The sequence below is a fragment of the Magallana gigas genome, chromosome 1 (assembly GCF_963853765.1).
Source record: "Magallana gigas chromosome 1, xbMagGiga1.1, whole genome shotgun sequence".
NCBI classification, from domain to species: domain Eukaryota; kingdom Metazoa; phylum Mollusca; class Bivalvia; order Ostreida; family Ostreidae; genus Magallana; species Magallana gigas.
The window spans coordinates 69,791,813-69,814,467 of NC_088853.1; the positions used below are offsets into that span (position 1 = coordinate 69,791,813).

Below are 22,655 nucleotides of genomic sequence, written 5' to 3' on the forward strand. Positions count from 1 at the left end.
TACAGCGAGTGTTGAGCTAATTCCCTAGTAATCGCCCGGTACGGAAAATACCCCAAAACGTGAAAAATTCACTGTTCAATTATTACTTTATTTTGGACTTTACTTTCAAAATTCAACATCTTTCGTAATATGTTCTCACAATTTATTTCTTACAAAGTTACTTATTTATTTTGTGATTGACACTTTTCGGACTCTATATGTGTTTTCAAAGAGACAGAGTGCCATGTCTCAAGGACTGTTAATCTCTTAAAACAACATTGTGCAATTATAAGTTTTCATTTCTTAGACATCAAAGACTCATTGAGTTTATTTAATTATTTTATATCTGTGAACCTTTCACTCGGCTTACTTATGTCACCACCTGTCAATTCATACTCATTGTTCAGATTCTCATATATAGTTATGTACAATTGGCAATCGGCAGTCTTGAATGCGGCGGCCAGCCTCGGCCACGTCCAACTCGACTCATCCAGAGTCTTGAGTCCGGAGGTCACTACTGGCCATATCCGACTTGTTTGTAAAATGTTTGTTTGTTAAATTGTTATAATGTTGCCATCGTTGAGTCTCGCCCAATAATTGTGGAATCCAGCATCAATTGCCTGTTTATTTCTCTGGAACTGTATACATGGTGACAATAACAACTGCGTCGGTTATTGACAGTGCGCATGCAACATTTTACGAACAATTTTATTGGAATTTGAGTACTAATAATTTCAATAGTGCGTGATGTTTGGAGGGAAAAAAACAACTGAAATATACTGCGTATTTGGTCGCCACTCACGTACGGCTTAGCACGCGATATATCATCTGAAGTGTAATATCTCGTCATTTGTTAAATGAAGAATTTACAAAACTTATTTTATATATCATAGGTTCCTGGCTCCACCATCACCAATAATTTCAAATCTCTCAACTCAATCTTGAACTCAAATCCTGTAAAGAAAAGTGCATTAACTTGAGGTCAAACCTCGGATGTGAGGCTGAGTATTGACTTGAGGAAAATCGGTGACGACAGAGCCTGGTATTGTATGGACAACACACTATTAAATTATTAAGTATTGTGATTTTAACATTGGTCGAGTGTAGTTACCTGAACAAGTCATGTGAGGTTATATCAATGATTGACCGTATACAGCCAGGGAATAGATCGGGCTATTGCGTTAAAGTGATATCATCACCAGACAACATATTGCAAAAGAGTGTCAAAAATGAAAACAGAAATATGCTAAGTAACTATTAGTTTAATTTTAGTGCAATTTATGTATCGAATTTTGCAAGCAGTTGTTTTGTCAGACATATTGTAGGAATCAAAGGAAAGTATATACAGTGTACATAATGTATGTATAAATCAGCCTTGTTATTCATTGCCCTTGATATGCAAAAGAAATTGTTATATGTTAATTCATATCAAATAACACAACATCATTTTCGAAAAGGTTAATTTTCGCTGTTTGTGGGTCATTGTCGGTATCCATTGTATATTGTTAGAGTTGCATTTGTTTGATACACCCCTTCACTGACTACATATGGGGCCAACATATGTATTATTTGAAAATCTCAGAAGTCAGTAGTGAACTGTTGCAACAGTATCAAAAGATGAAAGACATTTAGAGGCAACATAAAGCTTAATTACTAGGCAGGCATATCTTGTATACACCTGTAATTCATCTATAAATTCTTGTTTTTATTTCATACATACATAGTTTATTTTATTTTGACACCCATAATCATTCCATCCCCTTTTTTTGAACACATACATAGCACAGTGTTCGATTTTTGCTACATTGTTAGGCTCTCCTTTCCCCCAGTTGATATAACGAGGTCTACGTCCATCAGACAGGCTAACATATTGACCCTCATTCTGAAGGTCACTTAATCCCAGCCACACTCCGTATGTATAACCTGAAATAATTGTATTTATAATATCAAATGATATACTAAATAATTGCCCATTAACAAAATTGATTTGATGTAATTCTATGAAGCTATAAATGTTTTACTGGGATATAATCTCTCTCTCTCTCTCTCTCTCTCTCTCTCTCTCTCTCTTTCTCTCTCTCTCTGGTTTACCTCTGACACGACCCTGTAAATCAATCCAGTCCTCTTCCGCTTTGCTTTGCAGCTCCAGAAGTCTTGATTCATTGTTGTTACAGATCACCTTCAGTTTCATGAAAAAAGATATTAACAAAGGACTAACTTGTATAACGTGAATTGTCTTCAAACTATTCGACAAACATTTATCATGAGTAATAGTTCATAAAAGAAACATTAAAAAATTTGCAGAACAAATTCGTGAACTTGAAGTGCGATTGTGATACTGTAGACGTGGAAAACATTACAGTGTTTTTAATTTCAATATGGTCACGGTGAGACAATTTTCCGTGAATATTAAGCCACCGTGAATATTCACTGTGAAAATGCAATCTCCAGGTATGCCGCCATTACAGATGTTACTGATAGATGTGTGCATGAGTGGGGCCTACATTCCCACTTTCCTATCGTAATTATAGCACTTTTAAAAACGCAATCTATGATTAATGTTAATTGAACAACTAACTATAACGGTACACTCGATTTACCTTTATCTTTTAACACCCCTTAGATCTGCGGCCCTATCGAAGCCATTGTAGTGAAGACGTGCACTAATTGTCACTTATTATTTCGGACATCTCCATAAATTCCTGTCCACCCTGCGGGTTGTTTGCGATGGGCATTCGTATTAAGCAGTTAACTTTGAAGATCAATTGATTATAAAGTCGTACACCTTTTAAATAAATTACTCCCCTTATTTTCATTCTCAAAATGTCGGGTGCGCAATATACAATAGTGCGTATTTTCTTCGATAAAATACTTAAATTATTTTTCCTAATAGTTTTTAACGGATTTACGACAGTAACTTAAAGTGATTCCAAAGAAAAATGATGTAAAATGTATAGCTATATGTTCATTACCTATCAAATATGTTTTTTAGGTCTTCAGTTATAATTAAACCGTTTAGCCGTGAAATTAAAAACACCGTGAAAGGTACCAACACATGAAATAGTGAAATTTTAGACACGTGGAATTAAAGACGTTAACAGTACATGCATTGCATGGTGTATAATTGAAAACTCGATATATATATATATATATATATATATATATATATATATATATATATATATATATATATATATATATATATATATATATATATATATATATATATATATATATATATATATATCATCTTACCATGGCGTCTTTAAATGTCGCTGTAGTAGATGAGAATTTATAGCAGTTCTTTCCAAATGGAACCCATCCTCTTTCGCATCGGATGAGTGATGCTTTTGAAATGCAAAACAAAATAAGTACATGACTAAAACAAAACATATCAACTGGAATGGATTATAACAACTCTAAGGAAGAATTTTACCTTCTGTTGACACACAAAGAGCAATATTCAGTATAAGAAGCTGACGTTTTGCGTTGTTCATTTTCAATGATACTGGTTCATCATATGTAATACTGTTGGCAATTTGTAAGAATTGATTCGATTAACTGTTATATTGGGTAGTAGGCTTAAGTGTTATTTATAAGCCTTCGATTGACAAAAATACAGCACTGGCATACCGAGTAAACCATACAAGTGTATTTACCTATGATACTTTAGTAGTTTGAACGCTTTCATCTATTGAATCTATGTGCAGATGTTTCAGTTTTTCAAATATATAGTAAATATATAGTAGCCACAGATGTATATCTCGACTCATGATTTTGAGTGTTAAATCCCTTCATATTAACACAGCGATTTCAATCGCTGCACGAATCGTGCATAATGTAAGAATGGCCGACAATGAAACAGAGAGGCCTACGTCACATTGTTGTTCTATACAAATACCCATAGCCATGCGGGGTTGCACCCCCATCCCACCTGAAAAAATTTAAATTTCCACATAATGTATTTGAAACTAGGCCTTGGACCCGCCATCCACACCCGCCCCCCCCCCCCCACCCCCCACTTCAGACAAACAAAATTATCTCTGGATCCATCCCCCTCGAAAAATTTGGGATTGGCGCATGTAAGACCAATGGACAAAGAGAACTGAAAGAACACATGCAGCAATAAAGAGAAAGGCATATTGCGTGTAAATAAACAGGATACAGACATACATGTACACTATAGATATAAGTCTATATTACTATATATACACAGTAGTTAACACATAGGATCCTTGGTTGATGGCATTGACAAAACGTATATTACATTTGTTGTCATATGACCCCAACCCCTGGAACTGACAGTTAGTTTAAAAATGGCAGTTGTCATCCACTCCTCCTTAAAGACAAATGAGGCAATAATAATATTGACAGGTTATATCCCTTTGCATAAAAATACTCTCTAAAAGGGTACCTGCAGCCCAGCCGATGTGAAACTATGTGAAAGAGTTTATTTACCAAAATTTAATGCAAAAAACCGCTCCGAAATCGATGCGAAAATAACGGAGTTACGCCGCTTCAAAGTGGCTATTTTTACTTGCTTTGGGAAATCTAATCAAGAGAAAACAGAATTAGGCGATAACGAGGCTTCAGCGGAAGTGACGTCACGAGGTCAACAGGAGGGAAATTCCTTTACAAAGCTATTCAAATTAAATTCGATTTTTCATCCAAAATGATTAACATAGGTCAGATGTTTTGACGTATCTAGTTATTTTAAGTATTGTAGATTTAGAAATTTATATCCGTATTATTTTATTACAATCAGATTTCTTTGTAAAGGATTTTAAAATTTGCTATTCTCGTCGCCTTTTTACCGAGGAATACAATAACTTAAAACGCTTGCATGGGCAAATTTATGTTCATTGTTCATTTTTTGATGACATAGGGCGCTTTCCATTAACGTTGCCTCGCCGGCGACGTTATCGGGAAACGGTGACGTTAATGGAACGGTTGGCAACGTCACAATAATCCAACGAAGACGATTGCAGCTTAAAACTGATACTTACCTTAAAATTTGATCCAAATTTTGGCTATTTGCAGTTTTAATGTATTTCAATGTAGTAAGACAAAATGTAGTTTTAGAAATAATGGTTTTGTACAATTTGATAACCTCGACGCCATATTGTTTCCTAATCGGCAACGGTATATTGCGTTCCAAAATCGCTCGACGGCGACGCGCGTTCCAGCAATCGGCGACGAAGGCAACACCGGCAAATCCGGCGATGCCGGTTAAATGGAAAGCACCCATAATATCCATTCACACACGAGTGATCTGAGACAATGACACAGGTAAACTGGTAAACTAACGAGGCCACTGCTCCAGACACACGTGTATCTGGGGTATGTATACACATGGTACACGAGTCTGGTGAACAAAGAGAGGGTTTCACACCTCTAGACTGGTAAATTGATTTGTGTATAATTAGCTACTCAATTGTTTAAAAAAAACCCAGATAAATAAATTAGACTCTGTAAAATCAATCATTCGTAAGCTAGGCTTAATACATGTGTAAAGTCCGTCAATCAGTGATTAAAGAATCATGCATGAGACTATCAAATAGTAAAACTATAGTAAAAAAATAGTAAATGCCTTTATTGTTACTTATCTAGTCACTAAAATAATGACAAAATTTACAATTCAGCAATTTAAACCCTTTTTTATGTGATGAAATATTTATTCCGGAAGTAATTACGTTGGTCTTTATAATTTCTTATTTAATAAGTGCAACTTTCTTAGTTCGAGCGCTATGGTCAGCAGTTTAGTTAACGCTTTAACTCCATATAGCCTAAATTGTTATACTGACAACGATTCATTATGAAATCTGAATAAACTTGAACATTTTGACAAAGGATGTAAATAAATGTAAAATGAAATTCCATTATCGTATTTTTACTGAAAGAATACGACAGACTTAATCATGCAGCCATCTTGGACTTTCGCCTTGATCCGTTTATATTCCCGTGTTTGTTTGTTAAAGAATGCATACTATTTTGATTGTTATTGGTCCGATATCAATATTATTAACTGAATTATCGGCAGACATCATTTGTAATTTTATGCCTTATACGAGGAATAGACCCCGTATTACCTTTTACAAAATATGTATTATCAATATTATTAACCAGTTAAAAATGTCGCGGAAAAACTATTCGAAAGAATGACAATATTAACAAAATATGTTTCGTATAACAATAGTGATTTGATTAATTGTGATTTTATTACATATTGTGTGCATTTATATGTAAAATGTGTTACACATTTGACTAAATTCATGAAGCAAACAATTTTCCGAATTCGGCATTTTTGTTCGATAAAATACGGGTTTAAACTCAAACAACAATATATTTAGTCATCCGGGGTTGATAAGGGAATAAAACAACAGAAAAAAATGTTCAGATATCGATAAAACAATGCAAGAAAACGAACAGTTTTCCTACGATATTCCTGTTTCTCATACAGCGGCGTTGACCCCGTGACGTCACAGCTGATCTCGCGCCAAATCGGCTTGATTCAAAACTCGTTCAGGTGTGAAATCGGGTTTTCCCCAAATATCTCGAAAACTACTTATGCGATCGCTGTAAAATTTTCAGGATGATATTTTTACACATAGATCTCCATTATTTCAAAAATTGACCGGGACTGCAGGTACCATCGGATGTCAGTTTTTTTTTTTGTTAAATCCGTATGTTCTCTTCTTTGGTACATTAAATCTACACTTAAGTTGATCTTTAAAAGACTTTACTGGTACTGTACCAGTTATCGGCTAAGACCAGTTATCGGCTAAACTGAGAGTTCGGGTTTATAGCACGCAACAATCCAAGGTTTTTTAATTCAGTCGTCTTTTTCGAATAAAGAAAAGTAAGTTTGCTTGAAAACTTTCTTGAAGATGTTTTATACATGAGCTAAACGACCATTGTTTACCGCTGATTTTACATCTTTGCACTTTCAGCAGTGGGGGAAGTGACGTAATAAGTTAAAAATAGAACATTACTTCTTTGTGATACATTATTATATCCCTTCTTTGATTTGACATATAAAATCAATACCTTTAACATGTATAAACAAAAGGAATTCACGAATTCCCGAGAGATTCGTAGCGCAATTGAACGCCTGATTGCAAAATTATGTATTGAATAGTATACGATTTGGTGTATTACCGTATGATAATAAACGAATTATTTTATGAGTTTTGTTTATAATGTATCATGACCCCGAATACTTTAGTCTGACCTCACAAGGGGCATAATTCAAACTACATTTAGCAGCGCATAAAATCAACATGAACACGGATTTTTACTGTGTTATTATCACGAAGCCGATAACTGGTACAGTAAATCGTAAAATCTCGGCAAATTCGGGGCGTACTTAAAAGCACAAAACAAGATGTTCTGGGTTCTAAATAATGATATAAGCTAACAGATTGATAAATAAGGAATTCACTTTTATAAGTATGTCAAGTTTTATCCAAAAATATCAAGAAATAAGGAATTACAAAATGAAAACGTTAAATTTTAGCCGATAACTGGTACAGTGCCGGTAAGGAGTCAAATGTTTTTATCCCGGCATCGGTTATGCTTCACGTGCCAAGTTCAATCAACACTCCCCTTTTGATTTGTTCTAACTGTTGGTTGTGATGTATGTTTTTGAAAGATACAGTCGTATTCATTATTTAGGCATTTCGACTGTCGCTGGACGTCGATGTAGGGATATTTGGAGAGGTGTCTGCTGGTACTTCCGGCATCTGTTTACATATTTGGGCTCAAAAAGCTGTTTTTGCTTCTTTATGTATACTAGACATTGACCCTTGCGTGCACGGGTTGACAATGTATATGATACCGGACATTTACGAAATAGATATATCGACATACCGTATTGCTGCCATTTACATAATAAATCTTTAAGCCTACAATAATGCTATTAATTTCACTACACTCTGCTCAGTTAGAATAATCTAACTGTGTCTCGGGACAGGCCTATACCACAGTAAAAATGCCTCACATATTACCGTAATGTAACAAAAAATTGCAGAATCTCTCCGAAACGATTTTGGAGAAAATTAATAAAGCTGTATTGAAAATAACAGTCAAATTATTCTCAATAAACCATTTTGAGGCTGTAAATACATTTTATCTAAAAATTCAATTCATATTAATGAAGAATTCAACACTTTCACCAGCAACGTTTTTCACTCGCTTCGAGTGGACATTCAGAACTATCGGGATTTTTCATATTAAATGCACTGAGTTAGAGTTATCTACCGTATTTCCTTTGATGAACAGAATATATATATGACAAATTTTCAATGAAAATTTATACGTATTTGTAATATCGTTTCTGAATTTATCCATGCAAATGTGATATTGTGGAAACAAAAACTAAAGAGTATCCCGTGATTTAGCGTGAATGTAATGCGCATGCGCAAGATTGAAAAATTCGAGAAATCCATATGATTTCCGGATTTTTAAAAGAGATTTTCGTTGATTATTAATTTGCAAAGTTTGATTGAGAAAAAAAACCACAACTTGGTAATCTTCAAGTCCCAATAATGTTTAAAATATATAAAACAAATGAAAGTACTCTTTCGATTTCTCGGTGTTAAAGCCCAAAAATTCGAGTATTTTATTTTAATATAGTAGTATAGATATATATATATGGGGATTTTTTTCTACTGTTCTCCAAGTTTGTTAAAAGCCGTTTTCAGTTTATAACTTTATCAAAATGATACCCAGTGGCTTATACTACAACATCATACCAATACTTATTCTAATCAAAGGAAATGCGTGTATGGAAACATAAATTGTTGCATTAGATTGCGTTTTATATTGTCAATCTATAATAAATGATTCATTTACATAAATCATAACGTACTAAAGGATATCAAACGAGTTTGAAGATTAAAAAAGTTTGGATTTCTACTGTTTAATATTCCAAGTTATAGCAAAGTAAATTTTAATTAACTGATTTAATTTGAAACATAACGATTGCTTTGTAAGGATTTCAATTTTGAATTGTTGGAATTGTATACCAATTATACTACAAAAAATAAACATGAGGCTTCAATCGGCTTTATATACATAAAAAGTGCAACAAGATAACTTGTTCTAATTGTACAAAGTGTGCAGATTGATTCTCATTTACATTCATATAAATGGGGAAAAACAGACAACGAAGAAATGAATGTTTAAAACAGGTATCTTATTCGCTTGATTTCATATTAAACAACACAATATTATTTTTTGAAGGTTTATTTTCGCTGTATGGAGTTTTATCGTTATGGTTATTTATTGCATATTGGTAAAGTTATATTTGACGAGTGCCATTTAACACATAACATACCACTGACTTAGAGAACAATTTTATAAAGTATAGTAGACTCGTTTAGTACGAACATGGATATAGAGAAATTTCGGATATAGCGAAGTTTGTTTGAGTCCCAGGCAAAATTCTTTAAAATAATCTTTGCAAAATGTTACGGTTATAACGAATTCGAATATAACGAATTTACGGATATACCTAACTGATTGTGAGTCCCGTAGAGGTGAATGATAACGAAATTTAACACTTTTATAGCGAATTTCTTTCCGATCGGGTTTTCACTACTATTTAACATAATGGTTTGGGTGAATTTATTTTGACATAATTTTTTTCAATTTACAATCCAATCATTGAAGTATGTATTTTTAATCTAAGCATTAATTAGCAAAAACTGCAATCTGGTGAGAGCAATCATGTATATAGTGAATTCGCTATAGTCATTATTACGAGTTCGTTATACGGATATAACGAATTACAGATATAACGAAGTGAATCCACTGGTCTCTAGGACTTCGCTATAACCGAGGTTTACTGTATTATCTTGAGTCAGAAGTGGTATTATTGCAGTAGTAATTAGAGGTAAAAAGACGTATAAGGTCAATATAAAAGTTTGATGATGATGCACGCTCGTTTTTAACTTTTCGCTGTTAGGTTTTTTTAAAGCACTGGTTAGTCATATGCAATTTCTTTTTGTTTCTTGCATGCTACGTTAAATTTATCTGTACACCGAGCATCATTCCAGCCTATTCTTGTGGTCCAATATATGACACAGTGTTCGCTGTTGCCACCGTTACTAGGTTCCCCTTTTGCCCAGTTCCTAAAATTTCCGCGTGGTTTCCGTGCATCAGAAGGGCTAACAAATTGTCCTTCCGTCCGGACATCACTCAGTCCTAACCAAACTCCATATGAATAACCTGAAATTATGTTCATGTCTTCTGATATTTACCTGGATAACAATATATCTTACACCATATAAAAATAAATGCATGATACGTGAAAATGGAAATAAATTCACTGTTGCAATAGTTATAGTAGTATGTAATACATGACATTTACGCCACTTGTATTGTGTAACTTGTGTAACTCAAATGAAGAACAGCAGACGGGAATGTTGTTCATCGTATTATATTTAACCATTGTGTGCTGTAGATTTAATAAATGTAATAAAGTATTATTTGTTTGTCATTGTCTGTTAGATTACACATCAAATTTTATCAATTTTGTTTTTGTATTCATTTAAAAACAGTCCAAGAAAAATATTTCAAGTCAAATTAATAACATAATAGTGAGACCCATTAGGAAAATCATTTTTTTAAGATAATCGAGTTGAAACTATGATAAATGTCAATAACAAACGTTCTAAATTTATGGACCTTTATCATTTTGAAATATAATTCAGAACCTTGTTTTTGAATTTTAGTATCTTAAAAACCCCCTCTCTCTCTCTCTCTCTCTCTCTCTCTCTCTCTCTCTCTCCTATTTTACCTCTGATACGACACTGTAAATCCACCCAGTTTTCTTCTGCTTTGCTTTGCAATTCCAAAAGTTCAGCTCCAAGGTTGTTACAGAATATCTTTGTAAATATTGTAAACAAAGGTATAATTCATTGCAGCCACTGTATTATTACTTTAATCAGGTTCTTCAGTTTAAACTATTTGTACTTGGTCTTATATATGAATATATACATGAATCAATAAGGATTTAACGAGTCAAAAGAAAAACTATACAATCATTTACAAGTCATTCCAAAAAGATATCTCATCAAAACTGTCTTGAATCTGGTCTCATTATTATTTTATCAATAGCTTAAAATTGATTCGATTTTAATACCATATGGAAATATATACAACTTCGTACCTTTATAACCAAAGCGTTCTTTGTTTGATAAGAGACAGAGAAGGCATTACTAAAATATTAGTTGATAAGATAGTCCAAATTTAACGACAAAACATAGTAACAGAATATTTTCTTACCATGGCGTCTTTAAATGTTGCTGTAGAGGACGAAAATTTATAGCAGTGATTTCCAAATGGAAACCACCCTTTTTCGCAATTTGTCCGTGATACTTTGAAATCATAAAAAAAATTAGACAGAGAAAATTTAACCAAAGAAGCAGCGATATAAAATGACCACCATAAAAGAACATTTCGTATATTTTGTTTTAAAAGTGTGAATTTTTACCCGCCGTAGAAGCCAGAGAGACAATGATTAAAAACCAAAGCTGACTTTTTCCACTTTCCATCCTGGATTTTAACCGGTAAAAAAAGAAACTGAAGTGTAAATGTATAAACTTATATATAGATATGTAGGTTATCTGTTACTAAGTATCAAGTGGTACATTAATGAGAGCAAGTTGTTAAATGAAATATTATACGGTAATGAAAAACTTTCAGTTGAAAGTTTGTTGATATAGGAGTAAATAACAAAAGCCTAACACACTACATTATTACTAGTATAATTATGTATTCTGTGTAAAAATAAATACAAATAATTATTTAGTTTGAGAAAACATAGCATTTTTTGTCTATAAGAGCATGTACGGATGATTTTTTGAAGAACAGTTTGATGTCGCTATGATACAGGATTTCAGATCCCTTATTTAATTGGTTAATTTGGATATAGAGTCTCGAATTTCGAATCTTGAGGTTTGAATCTCGAATCTGGGCTTTCGAAGTAAATGTTGAAACAACAAATTGTTTTAAAAGAAATTCTATATATGGCAGAGTTTACTTATTATTTATATGTTTGTTACGCTACGTACACAAAATATCAATAAAGTTACTTTGGAGATTAATAATAATATACTCTATAAAACATATCTTGCAAATGCAGTACTTGACTTTGTATCTGGGTATTGCCAGTTACATAATCTATTTGAGTATCAATTAAATATGCTAAATATAGATCAAATGAAAAACTACATCACTCATCATTCAATTTAGGTAAAAACCGACACATGCAGAACTGTTACAATATAATTACACACACATAATCATTACATGTTGTATACAATGAAAAGAAGTTAAATCGTGATCTTAGTTCCTGTATATTGCCGCGTTTATCTTATTTATTTACTCAAATTCAACGTATACATGTGTGACACAAGAAGCCGATAACAAATGCGGTGATCTATTTCTAGCTATTTCATAGCAACATCAGAAAAAGAAAAAAATTATAAGGTGTTGATCGTTCTTGTTACTAGCAAAAAAGCAGCTCAATATTGAAAATCGTGCATTCATGGTAACAACTGCGTCGGTTGATGACAGTGTTCATGCAACATTACTAATAATTTCAATAGTGCGTGATGTTTAGAGGGGAAAAAACTGAAATATACTGCGTATTTGCTCGCCACACACGCGCGGCTTAGCACGCGATATATCATCTGAAGTGTTTCTATTTTATATCTCTTCATGTGTAGAATAAAATAGTCCACAAAACTAGTTTTTATATATTATAGGTTCCTGGTATATCATCAACAGACAACATTTTGCATAAGAGTTTCAAAAAACATGTTAACTAAGTAACTTTAAAGTGATTTAATGTGAATGCAACTTATCAGTGTATTGTCAGACACCTTAAAGGAATCAAAGGAAACTATATACAGTGTTCATAATGTATGTGAACATCAGCCTTGTTATTCACAGTTCCTATTTTGCAAAGCTAATTGACGTTTATTTTCATTTATGTTATGTTTAAAATTGTTCTTTGTTTTTATTAGTTGTTTTTTGGGGGGGGGTTATTGGGGGTGGGAGTATTTTCGTGTTTATTCCTGTCCCAAGCAACCTTTATGCTAAGATCTACCGCAAATAGATAAAAAAAAAAGTAATAGATCATCAACGTTTTACAAATTTGATTTTGAATTAAAGTATGATCTAATGATTAAGAGTAAACTTAACGATTTATGAATTAATGTGACTTAAAAAGGTTTATCAAGGAATTGGGCTCAAAAGATACTATGTTTGCAGGAATTATTGACACGAAAGAATCGATGATGAAATTTAATTGCGCATTACTTTTTCGATGTACCTCGATCTGCAATGGGGCTACAAACTCGATTAAAAATCAACTAAGGGCTTCCAAGTGACAAATTCTTTAATATACATAAAGAAAATTCTTTACCTTACTTCTGCGTTGCCACATTTTATATCCTATTGTAAATATTTTTTTCTGTTCTTCAAGTTACGTGGTTTATGTTTTGAGTGAAATGTAATATTTATATCAAGAATAGATCTGTGAAAAAATTGTCTTTAAATTCATAAATAATATAAAATGTTAAATCAAACTCGTAGAAAGGAATGATTGCATTAATATTGACTGATGAAATGCTATACTGGTTATTGTGAAGAAATTAGCTAGAATACGTGGTTTGGATTCATTGGCTGCGTTCAAATTCATTGGCTACATTTATTCAAGTATGTATGAAAAAAAATTGGTACAATGCAATTCAGCTATAAAAAGATCAAATATTTGTGTTTTCAAATATTTGAAGGAAAAAAAATCTAAAATACATTATAAGCGCTTGATTTCATATTAAACAACACCAAAAAAGTCGTAATTGTTAATTTTAGACGGACTCTGTAGGCAGACAAATGGCCAGTGTTATTATAAATAGCTCAAAAAACTAAACACTGTCAAAGTAAACGCTTCTGCTATACCAATTTATAACAAAAAGAGCCATATCTTGTTTCAAAATTCAAACTACTGTTGATTATTTCTACGAGACAGACATACTTTTGTTAATATCCGCTTTAAAAAATTAACCAAACGCATGAGAGAGAGAGAGAGAGAGAGAGAGATATATTATATGATTAATGACATGTCAAAAAAAACCGGTTTCCAGTACTTCGGTTCTTTGATCGCTGTTTTGAATTAAAGTTATTATTTATTGTATATTGATTGAGCTGTATTTGTTTGATAAACACTTTAAATATGTCAATACATTGACTTTGAGGACAAATTAATCAGTATTTATCTGAAAATCTGAAAAGTAGTAGCGGTGAAGGATAGCAACAGTATAAAAAGATTTGATGATAATGCAAAAACCTATTAAACATTTTCTGTTAGACGTTTTCTTTTATATTATAACACTGATTAATCATTTAGAAATGGTCTTCATTTCTTACATACAAAGTTTATTTTTCCTTTGCAAACGGTATCATTCCATCCGCTTCTTGTGATCCAGTACATGGCGCAGTGTTCGTTTCTGTTACCATTGTTAGGTTCCCCTCTCATCCAGTTCCTATAGCGAGGTCTGCGAGCATCAGACATGGTCACATATTGACCTTCTCTCTGAAGATCAGTCAGGCCAAGCCACACTCCAAATCCATAACCTGAAATAGTTATTCAGAATTTGATTTGTTGTGGTTCTATGAAAATTTAATACAAAAGACAAATGTTCTTGTAATTCTCTCTCTCTCTCTCTCTCTCTCTCTCTCTCTCTCTCTCTCACACACACACACACACACACACACACACACACACACACACACACACACACACACACACACCTCTAACACGACACTGTAAATCAATCCAGTTTTCTTCCACTTTGCTTTGCAGCTCCAAAAGTCGAGCCCCATTGTTGTTACAGATCACCTGAAGGTTCGTTAAAAAGAACAGTTTAGCATTGTCTAAGTGACATTCTATGTCAAATGTTTTAAATAGCCATATGCTATTGTAATATATATTTTGTAGAATTGCACATTTACACTTATCAGATACCAAGCAAACATTGATTAAAATAAGATTCATAAAAGAAACATTAACTAGAGACGAGCTCGTTGCAACCAACGATTAGGTTTTCCGTCGTAGCTGCGTCATACTTGTGACGTATTACAAAAAACTGATAGCTGACCATAGTACAATATTAGATGTGTAAACACTGAGAAACAAAGTATTATATTTCTGTGACCGCGTAGATTTTACGGCGATAGAGAATTCGTCTGGATCTGCATCGGTCGTGTGCAGTACGAACCGGGTGAGGGAATGTTGGCGTAAAGTGTATAAGGTAAAAGGTTGGGGCGCGCTGTGGGCCGTAAGCTAAAACGAAGGGTAGGTTGGCCGTATTCCCGAAGGTCCACCAGTATACAGTTCCAGAGAAATAAACAGGCAATTGATGCAGGATTCCACATTATTGGACGAGACTCAACGATGGCAACATTATAACAATTTAACAGACAGACATGTTACAAACAAGTCGGATATGGCCATAGAGTCGGACGTGGCCGGGGCTGGCCGCCGTATTCCAGACTGCGCATTGACAATTGTACATAACTATTTATAAGAATCTTAACAATGAGTATAAATTGCAATTGACAGGTAATGATATAAGTAAGCTGAGTGAAAGGTTCTCAGATATAAAATAATTAAATAAACTCAATGAGTCTTTGATGTCCAAGAAATGAAAATCTGATAATTGCACAATGTTGCTTTAAGAGATTAACAGTCCTTGAGACATGACACTCTGTCTCTTTTAAATCACATATAAAGTCTGAAAAGTGTAAATCACTAAATAAAAAAAGTAACTATGTAAGAAATAAACTGTGAGAAAAAATTACGAAACAGATGTTGAATTTTACAAGTAAAGTAAAAAAAATTATAACTGAACAGTGCATTTTGCACGATGATACTACATGTTTATAAGCAAATGCAGATCTTAACACGTTGTCTCTAGTTTGATTCGCCGCATTTTAATCTCGGAGTGGGACTTTGGTTATGCCCGGTACGAAGGTAAAAAGACCATTGGCAAACGTTTTACACGCATTTTTATCGAACGCAAGCGCCAATGAATCTCTTAGTATATATGAGGAGATCCTGGAAATTTTACAAGGGGTTTTGAAGAATAATTTTGTATTTCGAGGAGAAGAACATGCGCGGATCAGAAATTTTTTCCGGGGTGGGGGTTGAAAAGTCAAACGGTTATTTGAGTTTGCCAAGGGATGTCCGCGGCATATTTGGTAAGTTTATAATGTACACGTAATTCAAAGAAATTTCGCCTGGGGGGGGGGGGGGGGGCTGAAGTCCTTCCCCTTCTAGATCCGCGCACGGAGAAGATCGATGCCGGTAATTTTACTGTAATTTTAACCATTTTTATTTAATTATTCATGTTCATAATTACATGTATCAGAAAACCAATATTACCTTTCAAAGCAGTTAAAACTTAAGATACGAACCATTTAGTCTCGGTGGATATTGCGTCCGCGTACGAATATAATGGCAATTTTCAAGAAATTCGGATGGACGATCTGTGTCCTAGGTCGTCCATCTGATTCTTTTTCTGACTAAAAGCTACAGACCTGCAGTTAGAGATTGTCAAACTCTTACTGATTATGTCAATTTGTTTGTCTCAAAGAATCATTTTTTAAATCAATAAAGTTTTACCTTAAAAAAAAGAAAGAAATCGGGCACAATTTTCAATGTTAGCATTTTACAATTTCATGGTCTAATAAATTTTCAAGAAACAACTCTTCATTGCTTTATCCGAAATATTGCATGACATTTTTTTTTACATCGCATTCTTTAAATTACAAAAGGATATTCAAAATGAACTTGGATTAACCGCTAACAAACAGGCATAAAGAGAGACTAAGAACCAATTTCTTCTCTTTTTTTTTTTACATCAAAAGAAATTCAAAAATAAATCAAAATATATTTTTTCTTTGTATGGGTTAATGAAAATGTAGATCAGCAAGGGGTTCTGCAAGCACCTACTTAACAGATTGTTACACGGGTCTAAAACGATGACAAATATCGAAAAGGCAATATTGTGTGTAAGGGATGAATGTGTAGTTTGTTTTTTAAGTTTATTTTTGATACATGTAATTATATTTATCTGGACCGGTTATGTTTGTTAGTTTGTTTTGTTTATTAAAGAGGGGAATAAAGAAATGAGTAATTTCCAAGCACGTAGCATCGTTTTTGAAAAAGGGGGGCGGGGGGGGGGGGCAAACTCAACCAACAAATCTTGACAAGCAAAAAAAGATTTTTTTTTTTGAATTTTCCAAAATTTTCAAAATTTCACTCATAATTTCATGATTTTCATACCATTTTTTTTACATGCTACCAAAATGGGGGGGGGGGGGGCAACTCCATGATAATTCAATTTTTTATGTAAATTTTTTAAAAATAGTTGCTTCGAGAAAAAGTGGGGAGAGGACATCTTTATGTCATATAACATGTGAAACTGATTTCATTCCACCCACAAGCTTGAAATAATGAAATAATTTTAATGAAAACAATATAAATAGACGTCATAAATCCCATATCAAACGACATATTACCACTTGATTCTGCGCGTCTTTTTAATGAATTTATAAACAGCTAATGTTAGCTGCAAGTCTGTAGATCTTGAATGAAAAATTTCGGATGGTAGTCAATTTTTCCGGGATACAGACCGAGCGGTACGTATATGCAGCTAAGGTAACTAAGAATGATTCCAATTAAATACTTTGTTGAGTAATGCAAGCTTTTAAGAAAGCAATACTTATATTTGTTTAAAATATAACACCCAAATACTTAGTCTTACATTTGCTATGTGTAGAACAAGCAGAACCAGTATCAGTCTGACCGGCCTCACCATATACATTGTTGGAATTTAATTGTCCTAGCATTGCATTGCTCTGCATGTACACAATTGTTAATTATTTTTGATTGCTAAGGCTACAGCGTATTTGATGAACATTGAACAACATTTTTTCCATGCCACTTTTTTCCATGGAAGATAGCGAATACAAGTATAAAGCATTTATAAAATTTATTTAATTACCTCTTTAGAATTGTGTATGGAATAAATAATTTATAAGTTGCTGCTGAAGGTTGTTTGGTATTATCGTTTGTAGATGTTTTGCAAGTAAAAAACCTGAAACGCGGGGCAAGTCATAATTAATATCCCTAATAACCGTAACTTAAAACTAGCGGCTTTGGATTCAAATATTATCGTATACGAATATTAAGTTCACTTTTTAAAATCATCTCCACGATGATAATTATATTATATCCATCGCAAATTATTATTTTTTTTTTTTGCTTTAAAGGAATTGTTCTATCGGGAGCAATCGCGTTCGTTTAAATTGCCAGCGTACACTTGTCATGTCAGTAATACACATTGTGCTTTATATGACGGCCGTGTATACGTATTGTAGAAAAGTTGAGTTTAATTATCATGCATTGGAACCATTTTATTAACACATCTCCCAGTACTGAAACAATTCAAAATGTCTCTGTTACAGTAACACAGTGGGGCGTTAATCGTGTACGTCCAGCTCTACAAGCACATGCACTGTCGTCTAGGCGACGGCCTGAATACAGCTAGCGACTCTCCTATCGATCGGTTACCTGAGTCTCGTAATGCATCGAAATATAGACAGGGGCACAGTTATGAAACAAACAACAAAAATAAGGTCAAAGAGGTTTATCTATATGAAATGAAAATGTACATATGTATAAAAACATTTGGGAATTTTATGTGGAATTATTTTTGCGCGCTACATGTATCAGTTAGTGCATTACAAGAAGCCCTTTCATAACCTCATAAACGTACGCACCCCCACAAAAATGGACCGAACTGACAACAATTGTTTCTGCAAATACTGTCTATAAATTACGAAAACATTAAATTGAATACTATAGAAGGATTCAAAATTAATTTCTTTACAACTTTGCTTCAATATAATGCAATAATGCATTAGAAATGTTTATTCCTTTTTAAGTTATTGACAAGAAACTTTAGACGCCTCTAACTCCCTAATTATAAGGGCCAGCCCCTTTTTCGGTATACCGAATGAAAGGTCTGGGTAAGACCAAGAACTTTTAAAATACATGTTATAACAAATTCTTATCAGGTAGAAAACTAACACGGAAAATACGCGAATTTTTTTGATTTTTCTTTCTTACCTTTGTTTCAACATCTATACCACCCTTTTTATTTGCATTTAAATAATAAATAAAATATATCTCGCACAAATTCAATGTATTAGCTTCCAAAACAGCCCATCTTTGAGACTCTGCCAGTCATCGTTAAAGGTAAACCCCCTGGACAAAAGAAGTAGTTAAATTTTACTAAAAGGGGAATAACTCAAAACCGGATAGGGATTTTCCTAAACTAAAATATGCAACGACAACATCACGCGGCATGTTGTCAGTCCTGAAAATTTCAAAACAATCGGTGAACAAACGAGCGAGATATTAAGGATCAAAGTTGCCGTCTAGAAGAAAAAAAAAATAATAAGAAATTTGAAAATTTTTCAGAATAATAGTAAGGTTTTCCGCTGAGAGCGGAAAACCTTAAAAACGGAGGAACACATTGATGAAAATGTGAATTATAAATTTCCTTGAAGTGCGATTGTGGTATTTACATACATTGTGGTATTTACATACATTGCATGGTGTATACAGTAAAACACGGTTATAACAAGGGCCAGGGACGGGCGATTTTGCTTCGTTATAATCGTAATTCGTTATATCCGATAAGTCTACAACATGTAACATAGTCACGGGGAATGAAAATCACTTCGCTGTAAGCGTCAATTCATTATAAACGTGTTCGCTTTCATCGTGTTTTACTGTAATTGTAAACTAGATAACAGATACACAGCTATATTTACATCTGCCATGTAGGATTCCCTCAACTTATGAAACTTATAGTCTTGCTCCAAATAAACAACCAGCCGAAACCTAAACGCCCTGTTTACTGATTTGTCAAAATCTACAGCGGCTGAAACTCACAGGTAACTTACATGAATGAAATTGACACGCTTATTTATCGATTGGTCGAAACCTACAGGGATCTAAGAAAAAAATCACGGATTTCACGAAATAATCATGTTGATGTCAGACTCGAAGTCTCACAGGGGACGATTTAGCGCTGTTTCTTTTAGCTAATGTACTTAAGTACATTGACAGTAATTATGTGAATTTAACTTACTTTTTATAATCAATTTGTTCATCAGTGAAAAGAAAAATGGAAATATTTTAACAATAAAATGTTTTCTTTGATGATACATGCGCGTTATAAGGGAAGTGATCATTGCAGAAAAACGCGGATTTTGTATTTTTTCTGCAATGTCGCCACCTTCATATAATTTTCTTTCCCATTTGACATATAGCTAGCTACTATACACAAAACACTTTTGGGAACTTTTACATCTTCAGTCACAAACTTGTATCACACACTTTGAATAAACTTTTTTTCCTTCTCATTATTATACACACTTGATCCCAGTTTTAAAAATGATTTTTTTTTAAATTAACTTTTAAAAAATCCTATCAATGTACCCTGGTTTTTGTTCAGGGACTGTACATTAAGCAAGGGAGAAAAATACCCAATTTATATCAAAACACAGCATTATTCCCAATCCATTGGCTCCGGCCCCAGTAACAAAAACGAGCGTGGGAGGCCTGTCAAATCCCGCATGAATCACCAAAGAAAGCATTTTATTGTTTAAATAAACATTCTCTTACCATAGCGTCTTTAAATGTCGCTGTATAAGATGAGAATTTATAGCATTTCTTTCCAAATTGAACCCATCCTTTTCCGCAATTTGTCCCTGATACTTTAAAATCATAAAACATTAAATCAGACACAGATATTTCAACCGAAGAAGCAGCGATATAAAAGAACATTTGATCCCATTTTGTTTTAAAAGTGTAAATGTTTACCCGCCGTAAAAGCCAGAGAGACTATGATTAAAAACCAAAGCTGACTTTTTCCACTTTCCATCCTGGATTTTAACGGGTTAAAAAAAGAAACTGAAGTGTAAATGTAAAAACTTATATATAGATATGTAGGTTATCTGTTACTAAGTATCAAGTGGTACATTAATGATAGCAAGTTGTTATTTGAAATATTATACGGTTATGAAAAATATTGAATGTTTGTAAATGTAGGAGTAAATTACAAAAGCCTAGCACACTACATTATTACTAGTCTAATTATATATTCTGTGTAAAAATGAAAATAAATAATTATTTACGTTGAGAAAACATAGCATTTTTTGTATATAAGAGCATGTACGGATGATTTTTTAGGAACAGTTGGAGGTCGCTATGATACAGGATTTCAGATCCTTTATTTAATTGGTTAATTTGGATATAGAGTCTCGAATTTCGAATTTTGAATTTAGTATTTCGAATTTCGTTTTTTGAATCTCGAATCTGGGCTTTCGTAGTAAATGCATATGTTGAAACAACAAATTGTTTTAAAAGTAATTCATATATGGTAGAGTTTACTTATCATTTATATACATGTATTTGTTACGCTACGTACACAAAATATCAATAATGTTACTTTTGAGATTAATAATACTATAGTCTATTAAAGATATCTTGTAAATGCAGTACTTGACCTTTTATCTGGGATTTGCCAGTGATATAATCCATTTAAGTATCAATTAAATATGTTTAGATTTCACAAAAAAATAACAACACTCATTATACAATTTGGGTAAAAACTGATAAATGCAGAACTGTTAGAATCTAGTATCAAATTACACACACCTAATTATTACATGTTGTATACAATGAAAATAAATTAGATCGTGATCTTAGTTCATGTATATTGCCGTGTTTATCTTATTTATTCACTCAAATTCATGTGTATACATGTGTGACATAAGGAGCCGATAACAAAGGCGGTGATCTATTTCTAGATATTTCATAGCAACATCAGAAAAAGAAAAAAATTATATGGCGTTGCTCGTTCTAGTTACTAGCAATAAAGCAGCTCAATATTGAAAATCTTGCATTCATGACAACAACTGCGTCGTTTGATGACAGTGTGCTTGCAACATTTTACGAACAATTTTATTGGAATTTGAGTACTAATAATTTCAATAGTGCGTGATGTTAAGAGGTAAAAATCTGAAATATACTGCGTATTTGTTCGCCACACACGCACGGGTTAGCACGCGATATTTCATCTGCAGTGTTATTATTTTACATCTCGTCAATGAATAGTCCACAAAACCTGTTTTTATATATCATAGGTTCCTGGTATATCATCAACAGACAACATATTGCATAAGAGTTTCAAAAAACATGTTAACTAAGTAACTTTAAAGTGATTTAATGTTAATGCAACTTATCAATGTATTGTCAGACACCTTAAAGGAATCAAAGGAAACTTTATACAGTGTTTATTATGTATGCGAATATTAGCCTTGTTATTCACAGTTCCTATTTTGCAAAGCTAATTGTCGTTTATTTTCATTTATCTTATATTTAAAATTGTCCTTTGTTTTCATTTTTTTAATTGGTGGTGGGGGTATTTTCGTGTTTATTCCTGGCCCAAGCAACCTTTATGCTAAGATCTACCGCTAATAGATAAAAAAAAAAGTAATAGATCATCAACGTTTTACAAATTTGA

General features: G+C 33.1%; 2 protein-coding genes and 1 non-coding gene across 3 annotated transcripts; all 3 read right to left on the minus strand.

The window, feature by feature from the left end:
• Positions 1-1,645: 1,645 nt before the first annotated feature.
• On the minus strand, positions 1,646-3,496 carry LOC105348605 (perlucin). Its single transcript, XM_020062477.3, has 4 exons — positions 3,416-3,496; positions 3,235-3,326; positions 2,071-2,158; positions 1,646-1,902 (listed from the first exon to the last, which is right to left on the minus strand). Exons 1-4 carry the CDS (start codon positions 3,474-3,476, stop codon positions 1,685-1,687), a joined length of 459 nt encoding a protein of 152 aa, XP_019918036.2. The 5' UTR covers positions 3,477-3,496; the 3' UTR covers positions 1,646-1,684.
• Positions 3,497-9,074: 5,578 nt separating this feature from the next.
• On the minus strand, positions 9,075-11,946 carry LOC105348606 (uncharacterized). Its single transcript, XR_010712398.1, has 4 exons — positions 11,477-11,946; positions 11,269-11,360; positions 10,781-10,868; positions 9,075-10,209 (listed from the first exon to the last, which is right to left on the minus strand). It is a non-coding gene; the product is annotated as an uncharacterized protein (transcript).
• Positions 11,947-14,392: 2,446 nt separating this feature from the next.
• LOC117687970 (perlucin-like protein) lies at positions 14,393-21,029 on the minus strand. The gene is made up of 4 exons (XM_066080326.1): positions 20,951-21,029; positions 20,753-20,844; positions 14,803-14,890; positions 14,393-14,625 (listed from the first exon to the last, which is right to left on the minus strand). The coding sequence occupies exons 1-4, from the start codon at positions 21,009-21,011 to the stop codon at positions 14,408-14,410; spliced, it is 459 nt and encodes a 152-aa protein (XP_065936398.1). The 5' UTR covers positions 21,012-21,029; the 3' UTR covers positions 14,393-14,407.
• Between the last annotated feature and the right edge of the window lie 1,626 nt (positions 21,030-22,655).